This window comes from Bactrocera dorsalis, chromosome 3 (genome assembly GCF_023373825.1).
Source record: "Bactrocera dorsalis isolate Fly_Bdor chromosome 3, ASM2337382v1, whole genome shotgun sequence".
In the NCBI taxonomy this organism is placed as follows: domain Eukaryota; kingdom Metazoa; phylum Arthropoda; class Insecta; order Diptera; family Tephritidae; genus Bactrocera; species Bactrocera dorsalis.
Window position 1 is genome coordinate 92,168,517 of NC_064305.1, and position 26,315 is coordinate 92,194,831.

Sequence of the window (26,315 nt, forward strand, 5' to 3'; positions counted from 1 at the left end):
CGCAAACACACACACACATACTCGTACATGCAAATGTCTACGGGCGAATTATTCATTGGCCGCCCCGCCCCGCCCGCACCAACGCGTTTGCTGGCGAGTCAAACTGTGTTGCGTGCACAAAAGAACCAAACTGCGAGAGACAGCGAGTGCGCCAACAAACGAGCAACAATAATATGTTTATGACAGCAAATTATTATTATTTTTTACTTTGCCAATGCCGCTCACAGCACAGAGGAGAAATAGCGGAAAATAGCAAACGACAAACAAATTGTGGCAGAAAGGCAGACGCTTGACAGCGACGAGCAGCTACATGTGTTCGAGCGAGTTTATGGCTGCGAGCTGTCAGTGGCCTATTAAGCAGACAGTCGCGCTCAACCAAAAGCCCATCAGGCAGTCAAGCAACAGCAACCCAGCCAGCCAGCCAGCCAGCCAGCAGCAGAACTAACAATCAAATGACGGTTCATCAGTCTACACACGCGTCGCCACACATACGCACACACCAGCACACAGATAACTGGCGCGGGGCAGACCAACAACTCAGTTCACAAATGAAAGGCAAATTATCAGCATCCTGCGTTCATACAACACACACACAGCGTACTCGCTTTGTCAGCAGCGCCGGTTGTGGCTGCTTTCTGTTCATTCGATCGGCTTATAGTTCGCATTTATATTCTATTTTGCTTTGCGCTTTTTGTTTGTTGTTTTATTAATATTCAGTTCTTTCCTTTGCAGGCTTGCCACTGGCGTCTATTATTGTTTCATTTGGCACAGTCGCTGAGGCACTAAAGCGCACACTGAAGCGCCTCAAAGTTCATATCACCAGCAACGTGTATGATATGTAAATACTGCTGACCCAGTGTTGCGTATACGCCACGCAGCTCCGCGTGCTCTGCTCTGGCTACATATTGCTTACACAATGCTATTACTGTCAACAATGTCATCGATAATAAATAATAATAAATGAATGATATTTAATACTTTGCCATATGCCATCCGCATTCATATGTCATCTTTGTGCTTTTTGCTCATCTCGTTGTGCGAAATATCCATGTAACTGTATATGCGCGACGTTGTTGTGCATTTTTCGCTTCGTTTTTGCTCGCGCCACTCTTTTGAAATTCGAGTTCGATATGTTTCCTCATTTTTCATAATAAGCTTATTTATGCAACACAATTTTGTGCGTGTGTCTGTATATACATATGTACAATGTATGCGAGTATGCATAAATAAAGCATGAATAATACACCGATGCTTATGATATTGATATTGATATTAAATGTGCGTGTGGAAAAAGACTGATTTTGGCAAAGAATCTTATGCGCTTGCATTTAATCCTCGCGTAAGTATCTTAAAGGACATGAAAAGTAATGAGCTCGCATTCATGGTATAGTATGCATAATGCATAATCCTTAGATGATGTCATGGCTGCTTATGTGACCATTCTGGTCAATCTTTTCCTTAATTTCATCGACTTCTTCAACGATAGGTCGACCAGAGCAAGGTGCATCTTTCACAAAATCAAAATTTCCAGAACGAAAGCTAGCGAACCATTGCTTTGCTACACGAAGCATAGTATCCACAAACTTCACAATTTTCAGTAGTGGCTTGGGTGGCATTCTTCCCTTTTTATACAAAAATTTCAAGATACTCGTATTGCGAATTTCTTCATTATTTTCACTAATTTTTGAAGAGCTTTAAGTTTTTTTCATCTTCTTCGCGACTGCAACGACATATATTGACAGAATACGAAAAGACTTTTTGGCTAAATAAATCTTCTTGCCACTCTTTGCAACCGTTGAGTAACGTTTGCTGTTTATGACTATCTACTTATGCTACTATAAGTTCGTGCAGTATTTGGGTTCACTCACCTCACCCTCGCGAGTTATACTTAGAAGCTTGTAAGCAAAACTAACGCCGTCATCTACTTGTGAAAATGCAATAAAAATAAATAACTTTAAGCCTGGGCAGCCCACATCTTTAGTGCGGCATTCATTTCTAACACCTGTCGCCAATGCGTACGTCATCGAAATTGGAAGCAAGTAAACGGTCGTTGAGAAAGAAAAAGGAAAATTGCGACGCAAAAAATCTCCGACAAGTTTTACACATTTCAAAATAGAGAAAACAAATGTGAGCAACTGTAACTATACAAGCGCAAGATATACGTATATATACGAGTACTATAGCCGTATTATTATTATACTTTATATAGGACTGTTACAATATATACCTGAATTGGAAGTGGGCGCCATATTGGCTACCCGCCCAACTATTTTGGCGCACTTGATAGATCCTTAAGCGAGAGCACGTGCAAGTAATGGCACACATTTCGGGCTCGGCTAAAAATAAGTGGCTTTAGATGAGCGCACACGGTTCAGCGCCGGTTAAGCCGGGAAAGACCACGAATAGTTGGCAGCGCAACGGTACACGGGAAGAGCGACTGAATAAATTTAACACAAAGCTACTTCACACTAATGCAATTGTACACATAAGAAATGTTTTGCGCAAGTTTTCCTATAAGTTTTGTTGAGAAAGTTTGTCAGTCGTGCCTTTTTCCATGTGGCCAAATATTTTAAGTCATATCGCGTATACAAAAGATTTGCTTTTGTTATTACGAAATAATAGTAGAAACACATTTGGTTCTATACAATAAGAGTTAAGTTTTCTCAAAAAGGCTGTCGAAGTACGCGAGACAAAAATGACAGAATAGGTAAGAAGAACGTATGGCTGCAATATGTACTCTGGCATTTTAAAGCATTTTTAAAATAAAATTTTGAAAACACCTTTAATTACTATGTTTCCAAATTGGGAGAGTATGTAATCTTCGACTGCAACCGAACTCAGCTCTGGCTTGCTTGTCCATAAACAAGATTATTGTATTGATTTGATGCAATCAAAAGTGCTCAATCAGTGTGCTGATGTTCGATATAAAAATTTCTTATATCGAAGAGACTTTTTCTATGCACAATTGCTTACATACACACGACTTCTTTGTTCGAACTGAAAGGAAAATCGCATTAAAACTGTTTACGTTTAATAAATGCCTTGTAATTCATCATTCACTTTGCGACAATAACGGCCGTTGAACAGCAAACAGTCAGATTGAGCGGCGGCAATATGAAAAGTAAAATAAATAATATAATAAAATATGGCGAAACTGCAAGTGAAAATACAAATATACACTACACGCAATACACAGTACACAGTACCAACTGCTGGGCGGCTACGCGAGATGGCGAAAGGCACGCTCACTTTCCCGCCACCCCCCCCTCAACTTTTTTCGTGTTTTCAAAAGCTTTGCCACTCACTCGGTAATGCCTTCGTTTCTTAGCAAATTTGAGCTAATTTTTTCTCTTTCAACTTCGCCACACCGCTGGCAGCGTTTCGATTTCACTGCCCCTCCCCTTGCGCTTGTCCCTTGTTTTGTTGATGATAAATTGATTGACTTAAATTCAATTTTGGTAATTTTTCATAAAATGAAAACAAGTGTTTAACGCCGGCGGGCGGTTGGCAAGCGAGAACGTGCAAAGCCGGAGCTCAGGCGCTGTGGACAGAGGCGTACAAACCAAATAAATCTGCATTGACATACAGCGAGGCACTTCGTTGGAGTGAAGGAAGAGCAAATACTTAAGGATGCTTTAAAGTAAACAATGAAAGTTAAAGCAAAAAGCGAACGAATCATAATAAAATTAAATATTTAACTGAAATTGCTTGGGATACTTGCACGCGACCGCCGTATTAAGATCACGTTACGTCTGGGTTTTATCTCACTTCCTACTATCTTCAAAATATTTTTATTAACGGCGGTCGCCCGTCAGTCGACAATGCCCAGGAGCAGATTTGTAGCATTAAAACAAAACTTTTCATAAAATCCATTAGCCGTGGGAGCCAGCTTATATTTTGAAGATTCCTGCTGCCCCAAGCAAATTCGAGTTTTCCTGCCGAATTCCAACTTCTTTCCCCACTTCCAATATGTATATGGTTTATTACAGATATTTCTTTAAATATGTTCACGTGCACACTGGTACGGAGTTTATCGAAGCTCTGTACATCCAAGTAGGGCATTTCGGTCCGTCGTCTTTCTCCTTAATTTTAACTCTTAGTGCATCCAGGAGTATAAATTCTATTTTCCTGCAGTTCCTATTCTTCGAATATTCTAGCTGAATTGATTCACCTCAACGCATTGTACCAAAACACACCACCCGCGTCTATCTCCCTCTCTACCTCTCTTAGGCGATGTTGAAGGCATCAAGAAATGCTAATGAATTGTTACACGAAAAATCAAAGTTCATTTGTGTTCAACACATAATTACATTATGCTAATGCTGCCATGTAGGCAACGCAAACTCTAACAACAACAAAGCATAACTGTATATCGCAGCTTGGAAAATAATGTATGTGTTGCAAGTCAACGCAGTGAAAACGCCAACACAAATCAGTGAGCAAATATGAAAATCAACGGTCATTCGGTCGGACGGTGTTAATTCAAACAGCAAACATGACATTAACGGATTGGAGTTATGGATGTTTTAACAGCACGAGAGGCACGGTAAGAGAGGTGGTGTTTTAGGAAGCATTTCAAAATTTATAACAATAACCACAGCTGCGGGCTTTTTGTGATATACAATATTATATATACTATCCTGAATTAGCGAAGTAAGCCACGTGATGACCTCAAAGTCCTTGAAAAATCTTATATTTTCGACAATCTTTTCGTTGGGTATGTATTTATTTGTATTAAAAGTAAGTAGTAAATGAGAGTAAGATGCGTGTGTCATATGTAAGGGTTCAGTAGCTGGGTACTAAGATTTTTAAATACCTTTAAAAATGCAATCAGAAAAGGTCAAGAAACAGAGTATGAGTATTTAAGAAGAAATTTAAGTAGTTCCGGATTGATCTTCCAATGGAGAATCTATTTTTTTTACTGTAGGCAGCTGTACATTTGTGGAACGTTTCAGGAACCAAAAAAATAAAAAAAAGCTCGTCTTGCTTAACCATCCATTAATCCAAGTCACATTTTTTAACTGATGTAGCTTAATTTCACGCATTAATTTTTTTGTACATTTTGTTGTATTATTTTCATAAAATAGCCATAGACCACTGATTTAAACTGATTTCTAATTTCAATTCAATTTCGTGAAAAAAAATTCGACTAGCGTAAAACGCGTTTAGCCAAAGGGGCGCTCAAAGGCAAACGGTTTGAAACTTCGATAAATAAAGGCGCACAATATTAATAGCAACAACAAAACGATGCACTACAAAAGGCTTGAATAACAATGAGCTAAAGTTCGAAATAATCGGCCAGTAGTTAAGTAGAAAAGCTTTGGATAGCGTGCAATCGCACATTAAAATCAATGGAAATATTTTCGAATTAAATGCAAATGGAAATAGTCCTCAAAAAACAAAATGTTTTCATTAGTTGCGAATAAATTGCTGCACAAAGCACACTCGAATACACTCGAAACAAAATAATAGTTTTATCAACAATTGAGACTAAACTATTGTTTATGAATTATTAACAAACAATTGGAGTGGTCCTGACTCGATTCTACTATAGATAAGTTCATGAAGAATGTTAAAGAGTTTGAGTATTGCATTGCCGAGTCGAATCGAGGAAAGAGACTTTAAAATGCACTAATGGATACAGGAGAATATTCATTCGTACTCAATACTAGAGTCATTACAATTTCACTGAATATTATTAGGATTAAGGTTGGGATAGAGATAAAAATAGAGGTAGAGATAGAGATAGAGATAGAGATAGAGATAGAGATAGAGATAGAGATAGAGATAGAGATAGAGATAGAGATAGAGATAGAGATAGAGATAGAGATAGAGATAGAGATAGAGATAGAGATAGAGATAGAGATAGAGATAGAGATAGAGATAGAGATAGAGATAGAGATAGAGATAGAGATAGAGATAGAGATAGAGATAGAGATAGAGATAGAGATAGAGATAGAGATAGAGATAGAGATAGAGATAGAGATAGAGATAGAGATAGAGATAGAGATAGAGATAGAGATAGAGATAGAGATAGAGATAGAGATAGAGATAGAGATAGAGATAGAGATAGAGATAGAGAGATAATAGAGACTGAGATTAAAATTAAAATATAGATTGAGAAAGAAACTGAGACTGAGATTTGGATTGAAATTGAGACTGACGTTGTCATTGACATTAAGCTTGAGATTGAGCTTAAGATTAAGATTGAGACTAAGATTGAGATTGAAATTGAGATTAAGATTATGATTGAGATTGAGACTAAGACTGAGATTGAGTTTAAGATTGAAATTGTGATTAAGATTGAGATGGAAAATGAGACTGAGACTGAGAATGAGAATGAGATTGACATTGACATTGAGATAAAGATTGTATTTGAGATTGAGATTGAGATTAAGATTGAAATTGAGATTAAGATTGAAACTGAGATTAAGATTGTGATTGAGATTGAGATTAAGATTGTGATTGAGATTGAGATTTGGACTGAGATTGAGTTTAAGATTGAAATTAAGATTGAGTTTGAGGTTGAGGTTGAGATTGAGATTGTGATTGCGATTGAAAGCGAAATTAAAATTGCTAATTAAATAGAGATTGAGATAGATGTGCATTTTCATAGGTTCCTCGAATTCACACACAAGCTTACCGCTTTATTTATTTAAATATATTTGTTAATACGCACCGCGAGCTATGAAAATATGGAATGCAATTTTCAATTTCTGCCAATCAAATTTGCGCATCTTCATGCTCTAATAATTAAAATGTAATAATTAATTTTCCAATTAATCGAAGCCAACAGCGACAAAAATAATCCATTTATTGATGTTTGTTTCATTTCGGCGTAAACATATGTATGTATGTATCTATGAACGAGTCCACGAAAAATTAATTTATTTATAAACATGTATGCCTCACCCCACAACTTGCAATATGTTGAAACCCTTGCATGTATTTAAATACATGTGTGTGGGTGTGAGCATAAACAATTATTATAAAATACGTGTTAATCAATAATTGCTATCTAATATTTAGTTGTGGCCTTGTGATATTTTGAAAATCCATAAAAACCCGATGACACGCTCTCACTGCGGTTGAATAATTTCCCAAATTGAATAATACAAAGCGAAAATTACCAGTGTGGTTGGATGCGCGCGACTGTTGACATTTGCATTCAACCGCATTATCGCTGGCATAAAATAATCATAACAAAATTGGTGCAATTGATAAATTAGCCTGCTGTGGAATGTGAATTTTGTTGGTTAAACAAGCTGCTCAAATTCCCACATTTACACATTTTCGAATTCATAAATACATACATACATACATACATATGTATGTATATGTACCTGCACATATATACATGTGGTCCTTTATATAGTATTGGAATATGAGCTTATCAACTTCTGAATGCTGTCGTGTCTCCTCCATTATGCAGATCTACCGACGAAGTGAAGTGTTGTCTAATTCAGCCGATGACGGTCATTTTATATATTTGGCAGACCGCAATCTCTCAATATGCTTATATAATATTCTGAGCCCTTCTTTTTCCAAAATTTCGAAAAGACACAAATTCGACCCTTTTCATAACTAATAACTCAAACTCAACTCTAACTGTTTTCAGAACGTTTTTGAACCTCATTCTTCGCACGATTTTCCATTGCCCACAAATCATTAACTCTAATCTTTAGATGGAATTGACTGGGATTTTTGCAAATTCGAGGCACACTTGTACTCGTACCTATTAATCATTCAAACGGACATACAATAAGTAAATTTAAATGTGAGCTGATATTAAATTGAAGCATAAATGTCTTGATGAATGAACAAGGTCCTTTGTCTACCTTCTACCGCAGTCGCTCTGCCGTTACTGCTGATAAAGCAGCGCAGCGATAGCAGATAACAGTGAACAGAACAACAAACTAAAATGGTGGCAACAACAATTACACGCTCCACCAACATGACATAACCGCACACACAGCTGACGAAGTGGCAAACAATACGCCTGAATGACGGTGTTAACCATGCTGCCACACCTCCTTGCCACACACACTCACACATATGTATGTAAGAACGCTATTTTATTGTAGTCACTTCATGTTTACATGCAAAATAAAATTTCCATAAACAATTTTATATGTGTGTATGTGTTGCACAAGTATTTGCCGTAAATGACAACTTTGCACGCATCCGCGCCATCCACAATCAGCCGAGCGCTTGAAGGAAACGTGCGGCACGCTGACAGGTCGCTTCTTCCGCCTGCCTCCGCTGTTGGCACACTCCAGCTACATAGCTATCATAAAATTGCATAATAGCCAGGTGCAACGCGAGACACCGATGCGATACTGTCACGTGTCACGATCCTTATTAAACAATTATTACAGCTACACACACGCTCACACACACAATCACTCTTTGGTTGAACAAATTTATTCATGCGCGCTCATGTTGACACCTACACTGGCACACACACATACACACATCACCATCACGGAGACACTGATGTCCACGTCAACAGGGCGTTACAGAGGGCGCTGACAACAAATTAACGACGGCAACTAAGTGAGCGCCATTCGATTTATGCTAATTGGTTAGCAAATGACGGCGTTTCAATTAGCAGGCACGAAATTAATTTATGGAATTTCAATATGAGGTTAGTCGAAATTTCCGATATTCCGTGGGCACGTAATTGCTCCCGTGAGTTTAAGCGTTATTGCCTCAGTACAAAACGTTTACTTTGGCTTTAAAGAATATATTGGATAGTTGTAAAGTCTTTTCGTATTTCTAATCAAACTTCATTTATTTTTTATATTTATAATGAACTTTATTGAACCAAATATGCACCATTTTGGTCGACCACTTTTTGCCATTTTTCCGCTAGAGACATTATTCCATCAGTGTAAAACTTTTCTGGTTTTTCGGCAAAAAACTGCAACAACTAATTTTCACAGGCTTCACTTGAAGCCGACTTTACTTCATTAAAGGAGTTCCGCATTGACCGAAACAGTTGTTCACAGTAAAATGTAGAAACAATCGTTGGATCAGGCTGGAGCAGCTCATAGTGGTCCTTTCCAATCCCACCAAACACTCAGCATAACCTTTTGAGGCGTCAATCTTGGCTTTGCGACCATTTATTGAGCTTCACCATGTTTGGACTATGAGTCTTCAGGATTTTTTTTTTTGAATACCAGAATGTTGTTAAATTATTACATTCTTCATTTGTCCGCCTAAAGCAGAACAAAAGGTCCTTGGGTCTTTTATATTGCTTTGGCGAGATCTCTAACCTGCTAAGGATTTTCGATAACACTTTATATCGGATAAATAAAGTGAAAATATTTTATTTTGCATTCATAAACACCAAATACCTAAACTGTATACATATATCCTTGTCACAAAACTCAAATTTAATCTTTAAATCCATAAAATTTGTTGGTTTTTCTGTAGTGAATTTACAATTTTGTGCCTTCATTATTCAAAGGCGACATAAAAAATGAGCGCTTTCCAATTTCCGCGCTCCCACATATACATCAAGTGTCTAGCTAGAGGCTGTGCGAACGATTTTTTTTCTATGCCCACGCACACACACACCAACTAGTACGAGCGTAGCCATTGTGGCACTAATGAAATATCAAAAACTCACAAACAATGTTAAAAAATCGACGAAAAAATAGCGAATCCGCAAAAAACGCCGCCAAAAAACAATAAAAAAAACTATTTAGGCAGCTGGTAACCTTGTAACCGGGAACACATGCGACACTAACTATCGAAAGTAATACCATAGTTGTTGCAATAATTGTTGCAGCATGCGACAAAGAAAACACCAGCGCGAACATACACACACAAGCGAAAAACTGGCAAAAAACGGCTTAAGGCGGAAAATAAAAAAGCTCAGCAATGCTTTCGGGGAAACTGACAACGCGGCTTTTGAAATCGAACAATAAATGTTCAACATAATTCTACCCACGAACATATTCGTACATAAGAACCATGCTTCATTTGGTAGGGATGTCTGACAATCTCAAAATAAAGCTCGAGAATACAAAGAATGTCTCAAATATCTCATCAAAACCCTATAGGTCTACCAATGGTAATCAACCCTTAGCAACACAATTAAATCACATAAAGAGTCTTCGCTTGTTCAGATATTTCTGCGGTTTTCATTTAGTAGTTTGGACAAAATAGCGCCAGCAACAGACAAATGGACAGTTGGCCTTTTTTAGATCTCTGGTGAATATAAGAAAACATGTTCTAAATATCGAAAAATGTACTCTTCTGCAATATTTCGGCACTTTTATGATGGAAGTGCGCTCGAAGGCCTTGCTCTACGGAGGAGCGACCGCTATAAGGAAACAATTTGCGAGTAGAAGAGTGGATCAGATCCAAGTCCTACATATTGCATGCCACGAGGACCAGGTTTATTCAACGTTTGCATAATAGAGCCCTAAACTACATATGTATATAGGATCACACCCTTAACTTAAATTGAAATGAATCAAAGCAAAAGTACGGAGAAAACGGAAAGCCCTGATTGTGTCGAAATGGTGTTAATCTACTTTTATTTCTTGTTGGCGCAAATTTAAATTTTTTACACTCGGACATTGGCTGGGAGTTTATGCATGGCAACGCAAACTTTTCGGAAACAATAGAAAAACGAGAATTTTCAGACCGCCAACGAATCGAAAAATGTAGGAACCGGGGTGGTACCATATTTTTTATAAGCGTAATCTGGGGGTAAGCACGCGTTGTTCGGCTCTGTGCGTGCATACATATGTGTTTTAATGCCGGATATGCTAACGGCATGCCAAAGTGGCAACACTTTGCAACACGGTGCTGCATATCCGCATTTCGGATGCACACAGTTACTACGAACTTCCACGCCATCGCCCCGCGATGTCTGCAGAAGTCTTCCTCGCCATCTATTCCGCCATTTTTTTCCGTTACTACTTATTGTTCCACACACACTTTCTGCCACTATCAGCGTCAGTGGCGGCTGTTTGTGTTGTTGTCGATGCTGCCAACACTTTCGTTATTGTAATAGTTTCGCAACAGTTTTTGCAACGTACGTGCATACAAACGTGTGTGTAAGTCGGTTGGGTTGGGTATGATGTTGCTTTTTCGGTGGTCTTCCACGGTTGAAAGAACGAGATAAAATATTGAAGTCGATATCTAAGTATGTAAAAATGTTTTTTCCACTTTTTTATACATTCGTATGAAGCTCGTATTGTAACGTTATTTATCTCGCCTTAATGATTGTTTTCATGACACTAATGCACTCTGCTTTGTGCTTCTCTTTCAGATATTGGGCGGTGACTAACATCGATTACATTCATTCGCGCACAAGTAAGCGTGTCTTTCTTATGATCTTCTCTGTGTGGTCGGCGGCTGTTATAGTGTCGTTGGCGCCACAATTCGGCTGGAAGGATCCCGATTACTTGCAGCGTATAGAACAACAAAAATGTATGGTTTCACAAGATGTCTCATATCAGGTGAGTTAAGCCCAGATGCGTCGAATACACACACAGTTTGGAAATGTACCTAAGAATATTAAGACAGCAAAATATATTAATCAGAGTGACCATCTTCTCCGGACTTTAAGCTCTAGTCAAGATCTAGCTCACACCAAACGCCAGTACATGCACCTCAAGTACTACAGATAGCAATTTTCACTGAAGTCATCGCTTTAGTTTTTACAATAATGCGACCCTGAGCATACTATGGCCATAACATGTAGTGACCTCCGTAAAATTAACTTGAAAAACTCGGTTGTTTTCGGAACATTTGCAGATGTCTACATACACATTTACAAGTATATTATTGACGACATGAGTACATTGAGCTCTTAATTACCTTCCAGGTCTTCGCCACATGCTGCACGTTCTACGTGCCGCTACTCGTCATTTTGGCGCTTTATTGGAAAATCTACCAGACGGCACGTAAACGCATACACAGGCGGCGGCCACGGCCAATCGATGTGACCGGCAATAATAATCAGGTGAGTGGCAATTAATACAAAACCAACATGTTTCCTGCAACATTGCTTTCAACGTAAACACACGCGCACACCCACACATTCACCACAATTCCACAAACCACAAATAAAACCGGAAGCTGATGGAATAGCTGTAATAAATAAATGCGAGTAAATTTGAGCTTCATCTTAACTCATCAGCTCCACAGCTTCGTGGCAGTGCAGACTTGACTCTCGGTCAATAAACTGCACAAATACAATGCGAATTTCGTTTTTATGAATTAATATCACATCAGACGCACATCGAGGCAGCGGGAAGTGCGGGCGTGCGGAATCTCACTCACTACTTACTTACCGCTGTTTGAATAAAATTTGCGCCAACATTAATGCTTTCATTAGCTTAATTGCTTTGCAGCACTGAACGCAGTGATGCCGACCAGGTTTCCCCACAAATTTCCATTCCGAACACTGGGCAAAGCACACAAACACTGCCGAGGCGGGCGGAGAGGCAGCAAAATAACTAATTGCAATACTTTTTGCAGTTCCCATTGGTATTTTTTGTTGATTGCTCGGTCTATGGGTGACGGAGACGGAGACGGGGGCGGGGGCGGCGGGTCCGACGCAGTTGGTGAAGTGAAGCAGATGCGGCTGAGCTGCGGTGGGTCAGTGACTATAAATGGTCAACCACAAAATTTAATGTCAGGCGTAATGAAGTCCAATTGTGCAACCACAATTGCTGGCATGCCGTTTTGTAGTCTGTCCGTGCGTTAGTGGTGGTGGTGGTAGCTGAGAACACCACCGACACGAGATGGGTTGCGGTTGAGACCAGAAGAAAAATGTTTATGCTCCTCGATTGGTGAGGCGGAGCGGCCGGAGAAGGGTTGGTACGAAGAGTTACTATGCGGAAATTGTGCAATAAATTAAAAACCAAATTCAGGCAAATAACGGCGCAACACAATAACAACAAATGTAACACAACGCAAAAATAAAACGAAAAGTAATTCAAAGTGCAATGTGAAGAGAAAACGGCAAAAAAATGCTGAAAAAATACTCGGCAGCAAAACAATTACCAACTAAGAGAATGAAGATGCACATACACAGAGAAGATGAAAAAACGGGAAGCAAAAGTGCGAAGTAAAACTAGTCGGAAATTAAAGATAAAACTAATAAAAGTGACGCTGAAAGTGAACTTTAATGCAGAAAAAGTTGGGAACCACTGCTAACTTTTCAAAGTAAATAAATTTTCTTGATTGGAAAAATTTCAAAGCGTGTCTAATGTCACCGAAAGAGCTCGCACAAATGCCTTGGACGAAAAATGTGCGCTGTCGCTGTTGAAAAGCATTAGTTAGATAATGAGCCCAAGGACTTGCAAGGATCTTAAAGCATTGGTGAAATCTCAACAGCGCTTAGTACAGTTTCGAAAATAAAACATGATTAAAATAAAAATAGTAAGTCAATTATGATGATTGATTTATGGAGATGGAGTTATCAAAAAAGCTATATTTATTAGAATTCAGATCTTAATATAGAAATTGCATTGAACTAATTGATATGACTTGCGAACAATACACAATTCGGTATCTTTGATAAAATAACGGGGATCATACCTAAAAGTAAGTAAGTTATTCAGTTGAAACAACATAAAACGTATTCTCCTTCTGCAAGTCAACCGGGCTTTTCAAGCGAACGCTGCCGAATTTAAGTCAAATATGCCACAAGGGCAGAAAACCCCGAAATACAGTGCCGTAGCTTTTATTAGTATTTCGATGCTGGTGCTTTCCTTCCTGATTCTGGGCTTCTTAACAAAACTTAACACAGCCACAAGAGGTACCAAAACAAGTACAACTACACATGTTTAACATGATTTACCGACGGATGTTCACAAGCGAATAAACGGACACAAACTGGCCACAAGTGTTCTGTATATCCAAACGAAAATGCGTGAGCCTCAGTGGATACTTGTGCGCGTGCACTTGAGTGAGGCAAGACAGCGAAAAAAATCGAAAGATTATTTAAGTAAAAATGACAGCCTGAAGGGCGGAGCACACTCCTTAAGGTCTGCCAAGTGAATGTCGGCTTTATGCTGCCATAGCTAAGCGTAGGCAACTTCTGAAGCGTCTGATATGAGAGCGAAGTGATGGACAGATAGATTTGTTGTAGCGAAGATGAATGGTTGGGTAGCTGAAGGCTTCGCTCACTGACTTACGTACTGGACGAATGCGAATTGATGAATAGCAGCTGTGTTTTGACGGGCAGTTGAGCTTAGTGGCGCAATAAAAGAGCACTGCACATAAACACTACTTGGGGGAACGGTCGCCTATAATAAATGCTAAGTAAGAAATACCCGCTCAGACACACTCACACACAACTGTGTGCTAGTTTATGAGTATCAGTTGGTTATATGTATGTATTTAATTTTTTATTTTGGTTTTTTTAGTTGTTTATTTTTCGGATTCTCTTCGTTATAATCTTTCGTGCCTTTTGTGTTGCCTAAGATTTTTCCAACTGAAAACTTTTGCTCATCATTTGAACTTAGCGCCCACCAGTGACCCGATATTTAATTCAAACAGATTAAAATAACTTAGAAAAAAGGAAAATGCAAATCAAACACTCAAAAAAAATAGAAAACTTATATTACAATAAAAATGCTTAAGAAGAAACAAAAAATTTTGCTGATATCTAAAAAGACAAGTTTAGCTCTTTAAGCAAACAATTGTGGACAACTGAAGCACAACAAGTTAAAACAACAATGGTGTTACTTACCTCACCTATGACAAGCCTCTTTCATATGCGGAAATCTTGCTTACTCATACTATAAGTCCGCCGATCACTATTTCCTTTGTGATAATGATAGTTTCAAACGATCGGATGCAACACCTCTAGCGCCTGCATGAATTGTTCCCCGTTTTTATCTGACCTCTTTCTTCGACTACTTGAAGGCAAACTCTTGAACTGGCACAATCTTATGCTGAATATTCTTCTTATGCGGTTTCAAGGTAGCCTTTCCTTCATCAGCCTTGAACTTTTGAGGCTCCAGACACTCTGAACACCCGCCACCGTCTGCTTCAACGAAACTATTTGTTATATAGTATTTCACGATAACGGCACCATCTTTTTTATGTGTCAGCTACAACAATACAATTTGAATAAGAAAAGATTTTTACCTCAAATATTAACAAAAGCTTTTCAGAAACGTCTCAGAATCTAGCCCCAAGATATTTGAAGTCTAGAAGTCGTGCTCTTAATAATTAATTTAAAATCTCACTAGTTCATAGACTCTTCTGGAAAATTCTTGAGCTATGTTGAAAGAGACCTTTAAAAAGTGTACGAAAACGGCCTTTATAAAACGAGTATATTTTAGAGACGACCCGCTAAATCGTATGTGTTAAACTGGCCTTTATAAAAACTGTATTCATTGAAGTCGTTAAAGCTAGCGAAGCAGCTATTTTTAAATTGTAGAAAAGTGCAAATAACTTCTCCCTTCACGTCAAATGAAGTCCAAAATCCAAAGAATAAAAGGTTCACAAATTGCGTTTCGCACAGCTCAAAACGTCAACAAACATACCCACAATCGTTATTCTATGTTTTGCATTTTATCATGCCTCATCAATTCTGTTCGGAATTTTAAGTCTTTTGCATTTAGTTATTTTTATCGCAATCAATTTAAGGTTCGTTTTGCTCCGCCTAAAAGGCTTTAAGCCTTTTAATTTTGATTTGTTTATATTTTGCTGAAGCAAGCGCTTTTCTCGCTATTTTATGTTTGCGAATTTTCATTATTTTTCATCACCTTAAAGGAGTATAACCGTAAAAGCCGAAAAATAAACGCAAAACTCAAATTCAACTCTGAATGTCTAAGTTGTGGTTTAACAAAGCAACAAAGAGTAAAAATAACAGAACAGGAGTTAAAAATAACAGATGAAAAAAGAATTAGAAAGTGAATAAGACGCACCTTCATCATCGCTGCCGTAATCCGCTTTTTATTGACCTTTCTTCACTTTCATGAAGTGCAAGCATTATATTCACTGGTAGTCTGACTCACCACCTCTGCTGCACTAAGCATAGGCATCCTCTGCGCTACAACAAATCAGTATATAAAATTTTCCTTGAATATTACTTTTTTGGTTTCTTCATAATTCCGTTGCGCAATTCATTATTCTACAATGTACTTAATAATAGCCAAGCAATATCATTAACCGGCTTCGCTGGTTATTAAACATTAAAAAACTAGAAAGGAGGCACTAAGTTCGAGCGCAATCGGAAACTTAGACTCTCAACTGACAAAGCATAATTTCAATAAAGTGGGAAAAATTATAACTTTTAAAAACAAAAGAGTCTCTCAGATTAATAAGATAAATAATAATTCTCAGAACGTCGGTCGTAGACTCAATTTCCTGACTCTTCAATGCAGCTTTTTGTTTGTAGGATGGCCGAAGCAAAAATTATTTTCTTATATTTTTCCAAACTATTCGAAATTTCTTTAGAATCTCAAAAAATTCTTCCCTGGTATAAAAATTATTTGTTCGTGTTTGTGCCATAAAACCGATGGCCATTTGATGGGGCCATGAACTAGTAGAAGACGGCCAATCGGTATGTGTGCGTGAGGAACGCGCAACAGCTGTTTAATTTTACGGTCGAACGGTGAAGTTAATTGGCTGAATTTAAATTGAAAATCCTCTTAGCAATAGCACATAATTAATGACCACAACGCTGAGCCGTTGAATTTTGCCCCAGCCCATCGCTTGCTATGCGCAATATTTTTTATAATTTATGTGGGAAGTTGGTGTGAAATCCAAATTTTCCAATGATTGTTATTGGCTTCATGTATTCGGCTCACGAAGGCTTTCAAAATTATGCTTCTGGAAGCCTCGTTATCAGTGTACTTTTACCGAGATCTCAAGCTATCGATTCTGACGGATAATCTTATTGAGGGTCACTCAGAAACTGGCATGGTTACAAGGTTTATATAATTTCCTTGGCTCTCACCAACGGTCAATAGCGGGCGAAATGCTCAAATATTTCTGTTCACTTTGCCATAAATTTCTTTCGGGAAAAACAAAACAACCAACTGAGGAAAACGCAAGCATTTAATGTAACTTGATAATGCCAATAAAGTGATTTTCGCTTGCCGTCCCAGCCCTGCTGCTTATGTGCCATATTAGACACCAACTGAGGACTTCTGTTGCCTAAGCTGACCACTTATGTTTGTTGGCATATGATTGCGCTGCTTAAGTGTCCTTCAATACTGCCGCTCAAGCACGTCTCCATGCATGTGCTGCCACGCGTACTCCCTTCTCTTACGTCCCCCTTCTATGTAGATGAGTGCCATATGCTTTTAGGCGATGCGGCATTGTAGGGAATTATGCGATAGTCATTGTGTCATAACTCTACACTCGAGAGTTGGGGCATAATTGCTTGCCGCGCAGTTTGCACACCACATGGACACATATGTATAGGCATATGTACTTATGTTATTATGGTATGTGCGACAAAAACACGCACTTCAACACACGTTAATGGATCTCGAAGTGCGAAAGATGTTGACTTCCTCCAAACGTTTCATATTACAAACAAATTAATTACTCGCTCTTTGGGCATTAAATCGTTGTTCACCAAATGAAATGGAACTCAACCGACCTGTTTGGAGCAAAATTTAAGTCGGTATGCTCTTCAGATTTGGCATGGTTTCATTTCCGCTTGAGTTTTCTCAGCGCGGTTCCCGCTACTTCGGTTTACGCGTGCAGTACATTTTCAAGCTTTTAAAGCTAAAAATTAATTTGTTTGTCTCGCAAGGCCCTTTTGTTTTGGTAGGCAAATAAGAGTGCTGCATGTTGTTCCAATGAAAACATAAAACGAACTTGAAAAAGTTTATTTTTCGGCGCTGTTTATATACCATACACATAAGTACATATGTAAGCACATAAAATCCCGAAATATGTTTGTGGCATTAATTAACGCAGGTGTTGTATTGTTATGTTTTGCACACACATTCACTAACGTGTGGCCATATACAGTTAGGCACACTTGTGTATGTATGTGTGTACAATCGCTAATGTAAACTGAAACCCAATCTCATGCATATGTATGTCTTGTTTTAAGCATTTATTAAAGGCAATAAACATTTTCGGCAAAAAATAATATTTACTGAAAACCAAATATTCTGAAATTAGAATTAGACGCGATTTCGTTTTACCCACTGGAGCTTTAATATAACTGAAAATTGTCTCTTTCCTGATAGTTGGGATGTGAAACCAATTTAAAGAACGTTATCTTAATTTGTGTCGGGTTGAAAAATTAGTTCATGGAATTTGTCCCAGCTCTAATGTGTTTTCATGAGTAGGAGGAGAAGTAGAGAAAATGATGGTCTCATTTTTCTCATGGCTCTCATTTCAAGACTAAAACTGTTCTGGTGCCTCTGCAGACATTATTAATATTTCCACTTCGGTTGCATGCTACTTTTCATTTTCAACCGAATCTAAATCTAAAAGTTCCAATTGAGAATAGATATAGAAAATAAGCATAGGTGCCTCAGTGGATTGCAGAAAGAGGTCACACATTTATTCACACACTTATAAAACATAAAACAGAATTTCAATAGCCTCTTAAAGCCTTTTCAGTGACAATGTATTAAAAAATTTAAAATACTTCGACGCTCCTTTGGATGTGGACTGAGAGCACTCGAATTCCATTAAGCGAGTTACTTGGACTTTCAGGCGGACAACAGCCATAGAAAGCACGTTTCTATTAAATTAAATCTGACGTTTTCTGCAAATTTTAGAAGTAATATACACACACTCCACTTCCTCTCACCTGTGTGCTGCTGTGTGCTGTATGCTGCGAGTAATGAATTTCTAATTCAGGCACACCGAATGCCAAAGGAACCTTTCACAATCATAAAACAATGCGTTTGAAGCAAATCAAGAATAATACATGTGGCGTTTTAACCGAATCTTGCCATTTGTAAACCCTTTCATTTGCGGTTCATTTACTTAGAGCTTGCTGCTTGGAAAATCATTGAGGCCACTAATGCGAAACGGAGCGAATCCTTGATTTTCCAAAAGCGTTGTTGTTGGCCAAAACAAAAGTATACAAAAGCCTCAATTACAAATGAAACATTCTCAACTCTTCTAACCGAGAACAATCAATCCAAGCGAGCCATTTATTCGTCCATTCAAATACGCTGTCATCGACAATTCAACTTCAAGCACTCAACCATTGAAGCGAGCATTTTGCGGCTGTCAGCAAAACAAATCTTTACAGTCAGTCAAAAGCCCGAATTAGCACAGAGCGGGGGCTAGCGTGCTTATGCCACAGAATACACACATGCACACACGCATACATATACACTGTTCAACCCATTTCTTGCATAAATTAATACAGCCGCTACAAATCCGCCTGCATCTGCCGAGTTTTATGCGATAAATCACATGTCGGTACATAAATGAAAGCCAGCAATCATCGAATAAAAGCCGCAAATATATACGCACACACTCATACACACATATATGTAGATATGAGTATATATGGTAGCATGTATGAGAGGCTGAATGAGTGGTTTAGAGTTTAGCAACTATGACAAGCCGTTTTTCAATGGCTTCGAGCTTAGAATAAACACGTTGGCATGTGGGCGGGTGTGTGCACCGGTGCGTGCGCCAGCAGTCGCTCCGCCTACCAACGTCTCATGCAAGCAAGCAACAACAGCGTCAAGCAGCGTCGAATGGCGAACCGAAAATTTTCATGAAATCACGCTGATGCTTTCAAAGCGCTCAAAAGCCGAATGAAGAACCAGCGCGCACAACACAAGGCAAGCGAAAAACTGTTAATGATAAGGCAAGCTAATGAGCTCATTGTAGCTTTTAAGTTTTTGTTGTCGACATGTTTGCTTTGGTCTTTTTAGTCACCGCTCCAGCCGAGCTGTACGCGTTTTTAATTGGGTAAAAAAGTAGCAGCAAATCCCAAATTGTTGTCAAAAGTTGAGGCCAAAAATGTTGTGTGTCTACTTTGAAAATGTCATTGTATGTATAATACTAATTAAACACATCAACTGTCTAATTGCTTAAATTGCTGGATTAAAATGTGGTTGCTCTGTGCTGGCGGCGCCATTTGGGTTGCTCATACGCCGCGTATGCCTAGTTGAGCACTTAAAATGGGACACAGACACACACGCCCACTTCAGCAGTGCTGGTGTAGTCGAGTTGCTGAGCATGTTTGTGCTTTTGTAGCACTTAATTTTTACAATTGTGTTAAGTATCAACAGCAACATTGTTAATGTGCTGAAACATTCATTAAATTTCTAGTGCCGCACACGACATGCTAGTTGTTGCACCGATATCATTACGCAGCTGTGTTAAGCCGAGACGAATTAATGGTAATTAGAAGGCTTTTTGAAGTTTATTGGCGACTATCTTCATAACGATCGATTACTTTAAAGATATTATTAGGAGCATTTTTATGCTTGATCTTCTGCAGTGGTAGTAAGGAAGCGACAGAGTTCGATATCGATAAAAGACGGAGCTTTGACTCCAACAGGTTAATTTTTGTTACTCTTTGCATTGCAATACTTGAAAGTATCTTTCAAACCTTCCTCGTATTCGCCATACATTTTCTTTATTTTAGTTCGACATAGTACCCAACATGCCACGCGCCAACTTAACTGATCCAAAACGTCAAGAGTGAACTTGCGTGCCAACTAATCCCAAGCAAATGAAATTCAACGCCTACTCTGTATCCAATCAAGCAAATCAACTAACACAAGTAACCACTCGTCTGTACCGCATTTTGGTGAGCCACAACTCGAAAAGGGTCAACCAAGCTTACTTTGCTCACTCACTTACCAATTTACTCAATTGCCTGTTTCCCATTTTCAGTGAGCCTTCAGCGAGTAGGTTTACTATCACTGCTTTTTTTCATTTTATTACACATATTCGAAGGAAATATTGTGTTAGAACGAGGCGTTTTGTTGTTTCTTCCAAAAAGAGAAGTAAGAGTGTGGCCAGTGGGCTTTCTTTAGATTTTCCTGTTTTGCGCCCTTTTATTCAAGCTTGGGGCATAACCACATTGAATACTAGCATACATTGGGTCGTTTACTATTTGATTTCTTTAGCCATGTGAATATCATACATGTGCGTGTGTATTCAGAACTTCTGCGTGCAACCAGCAACAACTGCTATTGATTCCTCAACATCACTCTCTTATTTTATCCTCTCATCAAATTCTCAATTTCTTTGAAAGAATTTTACAGAAGCTTGATCTATTCGCTACTGAAACTAGCTGCCAGCCAGTCTTCTGGTTTTTGTTGATTTGGTTTCTCTTCAGAATGTACATATCAAAAAGGTTATAATCGGTCTAAGTTAAGTAGTACCAATCTCACGGCGGTCGCCGGAAAAATAAAACATTAGTCGTTAGCCACGTTTTGAGAAAAATGAACAACTCACAGTTCCACTTGATTGATTTAAACTCTACTATATCGTATAAATCGAAAACCACTTCACTTCCTCGATCACACTAGGGTTATTCGCACTATATTCCACCTAGCACCAGCTACCTTTTAAGTGCCCAGGGAAATCCCTGAAACCAAAATGTATTGTCGACAAATTGTGTGAATTAACACACACACATATACGTACGTACACATGCATATGTGTATTGGCAAGATTGGACACACAAAAAAAAATCAGCTTGCCAATTACTTCCATCGAACCCCATTTTTGCCCACTTTGTGTGTTTAAAATATAAATATTTATATGCACCAAAAAGCATCGTACTCGTGCTTGTAAGTATCTGGGCGTCCACTATCCACTACAATCGGACCGATGCCTTTGTAACTGCTTAACATCGAGCGGATGCATGAGCTTCCACACAGCAGGATTAGCTTCAATTCTCACAACCACTATGTTCATCACTGTAATGTGTATGTGTGTGAGCACGCTGGAGACACACCAACACATACGCAGGCATGTAATGTAAGTCACGTTGGACTTTGGGGAGAGGTATCGAGGTAAACTGGAGTAAAAGGTGGAGGTGGAGCAAGTAACGAAAATGCCAAAATGTGAAATTTCATTTTCTCGCAAATTGCGGATTATTTAGCCATAAAGAGGGCAACTTGAAACCAATTTAAATTTTTAAGCAGCAGCAGCAACGAAGCCAAATGCTAACCGTTTGTGTTTACGAGACCAAAAGCTATGCGGCCAATCGCTTTGGTGGTGGTCTGCCACTTTTCGCCTCAGTGAAGAAGGATGAAGGCACTTACCTGCAGCACAAGTGGACAAGCAATGAAGTGTGGAGCGCCCAAGGGCCCTGAAAGGCAGTGTGGCAGCGCATAAACTTGAGCTCGAATGTGTTGTTGTACTTTTCATCACCATTTGTCCACCGTGTACTGCTGACTGAATTTCTTATCAATTTGTTGCCAGATTGGCTCTCATTTCTTCAACGATTTTACGATCCTTTCTGGACATATTTGCACACACTCACACACACACACACGCATACACGCAGTGCTGTATAAACGAACACATATGTCACATAAAAATGCATATGACCATTGATTGTTGCCTTGAGCTCTCAGTGAGCTTAATGCCCTTTGCTTTCACTTTTCTGTTACTTAACCACTTACCTGATTTTCTGGTTATTGTTTCCTTTCACTATTCTTGATTTTTGTTTTCTTTACATACCGTACATACCTTTGCAGGTTGCTCAGTCTACAATATTTGTGTTTGCCATCTCATTTCAGCCCGACTTGGCTGTGCAGAAGAAGCGCAACCGTCTTCGATTGCGTATCGGTAAATTCGGGGCAGCTCACGCCAGCACCGCTGTTGGCCAAACAACGCTCGGACTGGTCGAAGGCAACTCTACGAACACGGTGAACACCGTAGAGGACACCGAGTTCAGCAGCAGCAATGTGGACAGTAAGAGTCGTGCGGGCGTCGAGTCGACCACGATGTTTAGCAATAATCCCGAAGAGGTGAGTACGAATAACAAATTTAAGGTTATGTTGAACGGTCCCTTTGTGTGCGCCTGAATGTCAGCTCATCCCTGCGTGTGGTAATAAGCCACGCACAAATAAATATTTTCAGCACGAGACAAACGGCCGTATTGGGATAATTGGCATAATGTCAAGCGAATTTCAGTCACAAACAAACATTTAAAGCCAGACCCTGCTTCGCCACTAAATAATAAATTTGCCTAAGGGATTTACGACTGCAATTTGTGAAGCTACGTAAACTTTGCGTGCCAATTAAAAGAAATATAGAAACTGTTTGCAGGCATAAAATGGATTTTGAGACAAACTGAAAAAAAGAAATTAAAAGAAACTCGAAGAAAGCTCAAAAAGCAGTAATAACTTTTGTGTAATTCTATGTTCGACGGACTGCACAACATTGACAAGCATAAGGTCAAAATCTTTTTAGAAAAGTTAATGGAAAATATGAGCCGAAGAAGGGTTGCGATTCTTGACCAGTTCTGATAATACAATCTTTAGCAATTTAAAAAAAGGTTGAGTACTGCATTTGGTAAGAAATAAGCACTTTTTTTTATTTTCCCATTTGCTTACATATACACATATGCCCCGAAATAAAGTAAATGCTGCACTAACTAGATATCTGCTACGTGTAAGCACCAAATTCTTTCACCAAGTCAGCCAACCAGCCCAAACTAATCGCAAATTTAAACACTCATATCACTTTTTGTATTTGTGAAGCACCAAAAGCCAAGTAAATTTGCCGCAAAGTCAATAAATTTGAATGGACGACAGTAAAATTTATTCAAGGCATCAATTTCGAATCCCTTAATTTGTTGTTTACACTTGAACTTTCAAAAGTCGCCTCTATTTTCTTAGTAGTTTAGTGGCTTTGGTAACTCGGCCTGCGTCCCGAGCATTGCATTGCTGAACTTCGTGGTTTGGTTAACTTTTAAGCTTCGCACGCTGTAATTCTTAACTTCATGCAAACTGACCCCGAAGGATCTTAGTTGGTCAGAGAGAACGCATAAAACTCATGAATAAGCAAGCAGAAGATATTTAAGCTGATACGAGTACATGTGTACTATATATTAATTTTGGCATTAGGCGCCATGAGTTCACATAAACTTTATAATCGCTTTACTCGTACAGTAAAAAAATTGCAATTATCACTCGTTAAATATTGTGTCAGTTGGGAATTTTTTTATTACTTGAGGCAGAGCATATTTTTGTGGTTATCAAACCTAAGGCAGTTTTCGACCGAATTCACAGTAGCATAACAGTTATTTTTTTTCTGCAACACTTAAGAAGCCAATTCCCCCCTTCCAGCGATAAATCCTTCTCAGCAATAGAGATTCCGCCTTCTTGCACAATTCAGCGGTTGAAAATGGTGTACAGAGTCTAGCAGAATGAGTAGAAGGGTCTACTGAAAAGTAAGTGCGGGCGAAATCACCAAACCTTACAGCAAATTCTCACACAGTTCTGCACTGAAATGAGTAAAATTTATATAGAGATTGCCTCAAGGTATGTCCAACGGATATTTAGACCTGACAACAACAACTAAACAACAAAGCCTAAAATGCGTCTCTCATTCGCCAAAGGATAAATTAGTCCGCTTTCCATTGACATCTTCATCTGAAGTTATGGTTCTTGCTCAGAGTCATCCTGGATTTGAATTAAGTTATTTTTGTTTTGAACTTATTCTATTAACCGTGACAAAGACTTCGATCCATTAGATAATAATTAAATTATAACCTATAAGCTTTCAGGTGCATTCGAATGAAGGATGATTAATGCTAATAATTATTTAACCAAATTACCTTGAATTGAACAAAGTGTTCTGAACTTATTTTCTTTTGAAGTGAAGCATGTGAAGTTGAGAAGTCTCATTCACGGTGCTTTGAGACCCGTTTCTTAAACCAAATATCTAACGACAGCCTGTTGAGTCCATCTCAATCCCAAAATAATTCCTTCGGTCGCCACTTCTCATTTCATCGAGTTCCGCGTTCCGCGTTAAACACAACCGGGTCTTATTTCGATAATTTGTCTACACCTAAATACGTTGGTCACAATTCGGAAAACAGATAAATGACCTTCAATTGGCTGCCATTGTTTGCGCAAATCTCCATGTGCGGTTTGAAGTAAATATGTATTTATTAGGAAGCCTGCTGTTCAAGCAGCGCACAATTTTTCACAATCAACATTCGACACAGAACAAATATTTGTCTTGGCAAGGTTTCTGCCAACGCAACAGCGCCAGGCAACGGACCAGCGATGGACTCATGGCAAACTGTTGGAAAAACTGCCGCGTTGCTCTGCCCCCACACATCTACATGCTCACTAATTCACTTTAGCATTTTATTTGATATTTTTTATGCGCTGCGGTTTGCCTCACAAATTGGCAGAGGATGGAAAAATAAAGGTATGGGCGGATAAATATATTATGACATTTCAATAAACAAGCGAAATCAAATTGTAAGGCCAAGCATAAAGTTGGGGTCACATTTTGTACACACAGATATATGTATGTATTGAAGCGGTATGGCGCTTGCAGTTAAATTGAGTGAAATATTAAAGCCGGTGAAGCAAAACAAAGGTAGCTGAAACAAAAATCTCATAAAATGGAACTGTCGTCATGTCTCACTTAATATTAAAGCTTCAACTAACATAAAATGCGACTGTGTTGGACCACACCATCGCATTCTGTGTGCTCAAAACCTTCGTTGATCTATCAACATTTCTGCAGTGATTAAACGTCTGTATGTATTGTATAAGAACATGTTCTTGCTCTCTTTTTGTTTAATTTTACAGTAAACTTTAAACACGCGCACGTCATGTTGAAAATCTTGCAAGCAAATGTGCCTTCCACTAAGGGAACGCAGATAAGCATGCATATTAAACTAATTTTACGCCAGACCGCCTCAAATATGTGCCGAAAAAGCGCCCTTGCACTAATTTAAACATACATATGCACACACACATTTACATAAACACTGACAGCAGGCAGCAATCACATATTTACTCGAATTAGTATAAGATTTGCAAGAGTGCATAATCCCCACCTTATTATTATCTTACGTAATGCGCATCGTGTGCTGTATATAATGATAACTCGCGATGCGAAAGACGGACAGTATAAAAACGTAATGAGCGGAGAGTAAGTGAACACCACTGTCTAGGTGCCTGCGTGTGGGTAACGTATACGCCGTGGCATATTTAATATCACCAAGGGAAACGCTGCGCCGCTATTCTGGCAATATATAGCGACAGCAAAAGCAAACAGAGTCAATATTAAAAAACATAAAAACAAAAAAAAACATCGCAAAGTCCCACTGCAGCCTCGTTCCGGGTTATTGATAGCGGACAGCGCGACCCTTCAAACAAAATGTACAATTTATTTCA

General features: G+C 38.8%; 1 protein-coding gene across 2 annotated transcripts in view; it reads left to right on the forward strand.

The window, feature by feature from the left end:
* LOC105230555 (5-hydroxytryptamine receptor 2A) overlaps positions 1–26,315 on the forward strand; it is a 132,571-nt gene that overhangs the window by 95,050 nt on the left and 11,206 nt on the right. For both annotated transcript variants that reach the window (XM_049452188.1, XM_011211374.4), the window contains exons 7-9: positions 11,291–11,480; positions 11,849–11,986; positions 22,689–22,919. In XM_049452188.1, coding sequence (XP_049308145.1) covers positions 11,291–11,480; positions 11,849–11,986; positions 22,689–22,919 — 559 coding nt within the window. The remainder of the gene's footprint in view (positions 1–11,290; positions 11,481–11,848; positions 11,987–22,688; positions 22,920–26,315) is intronic.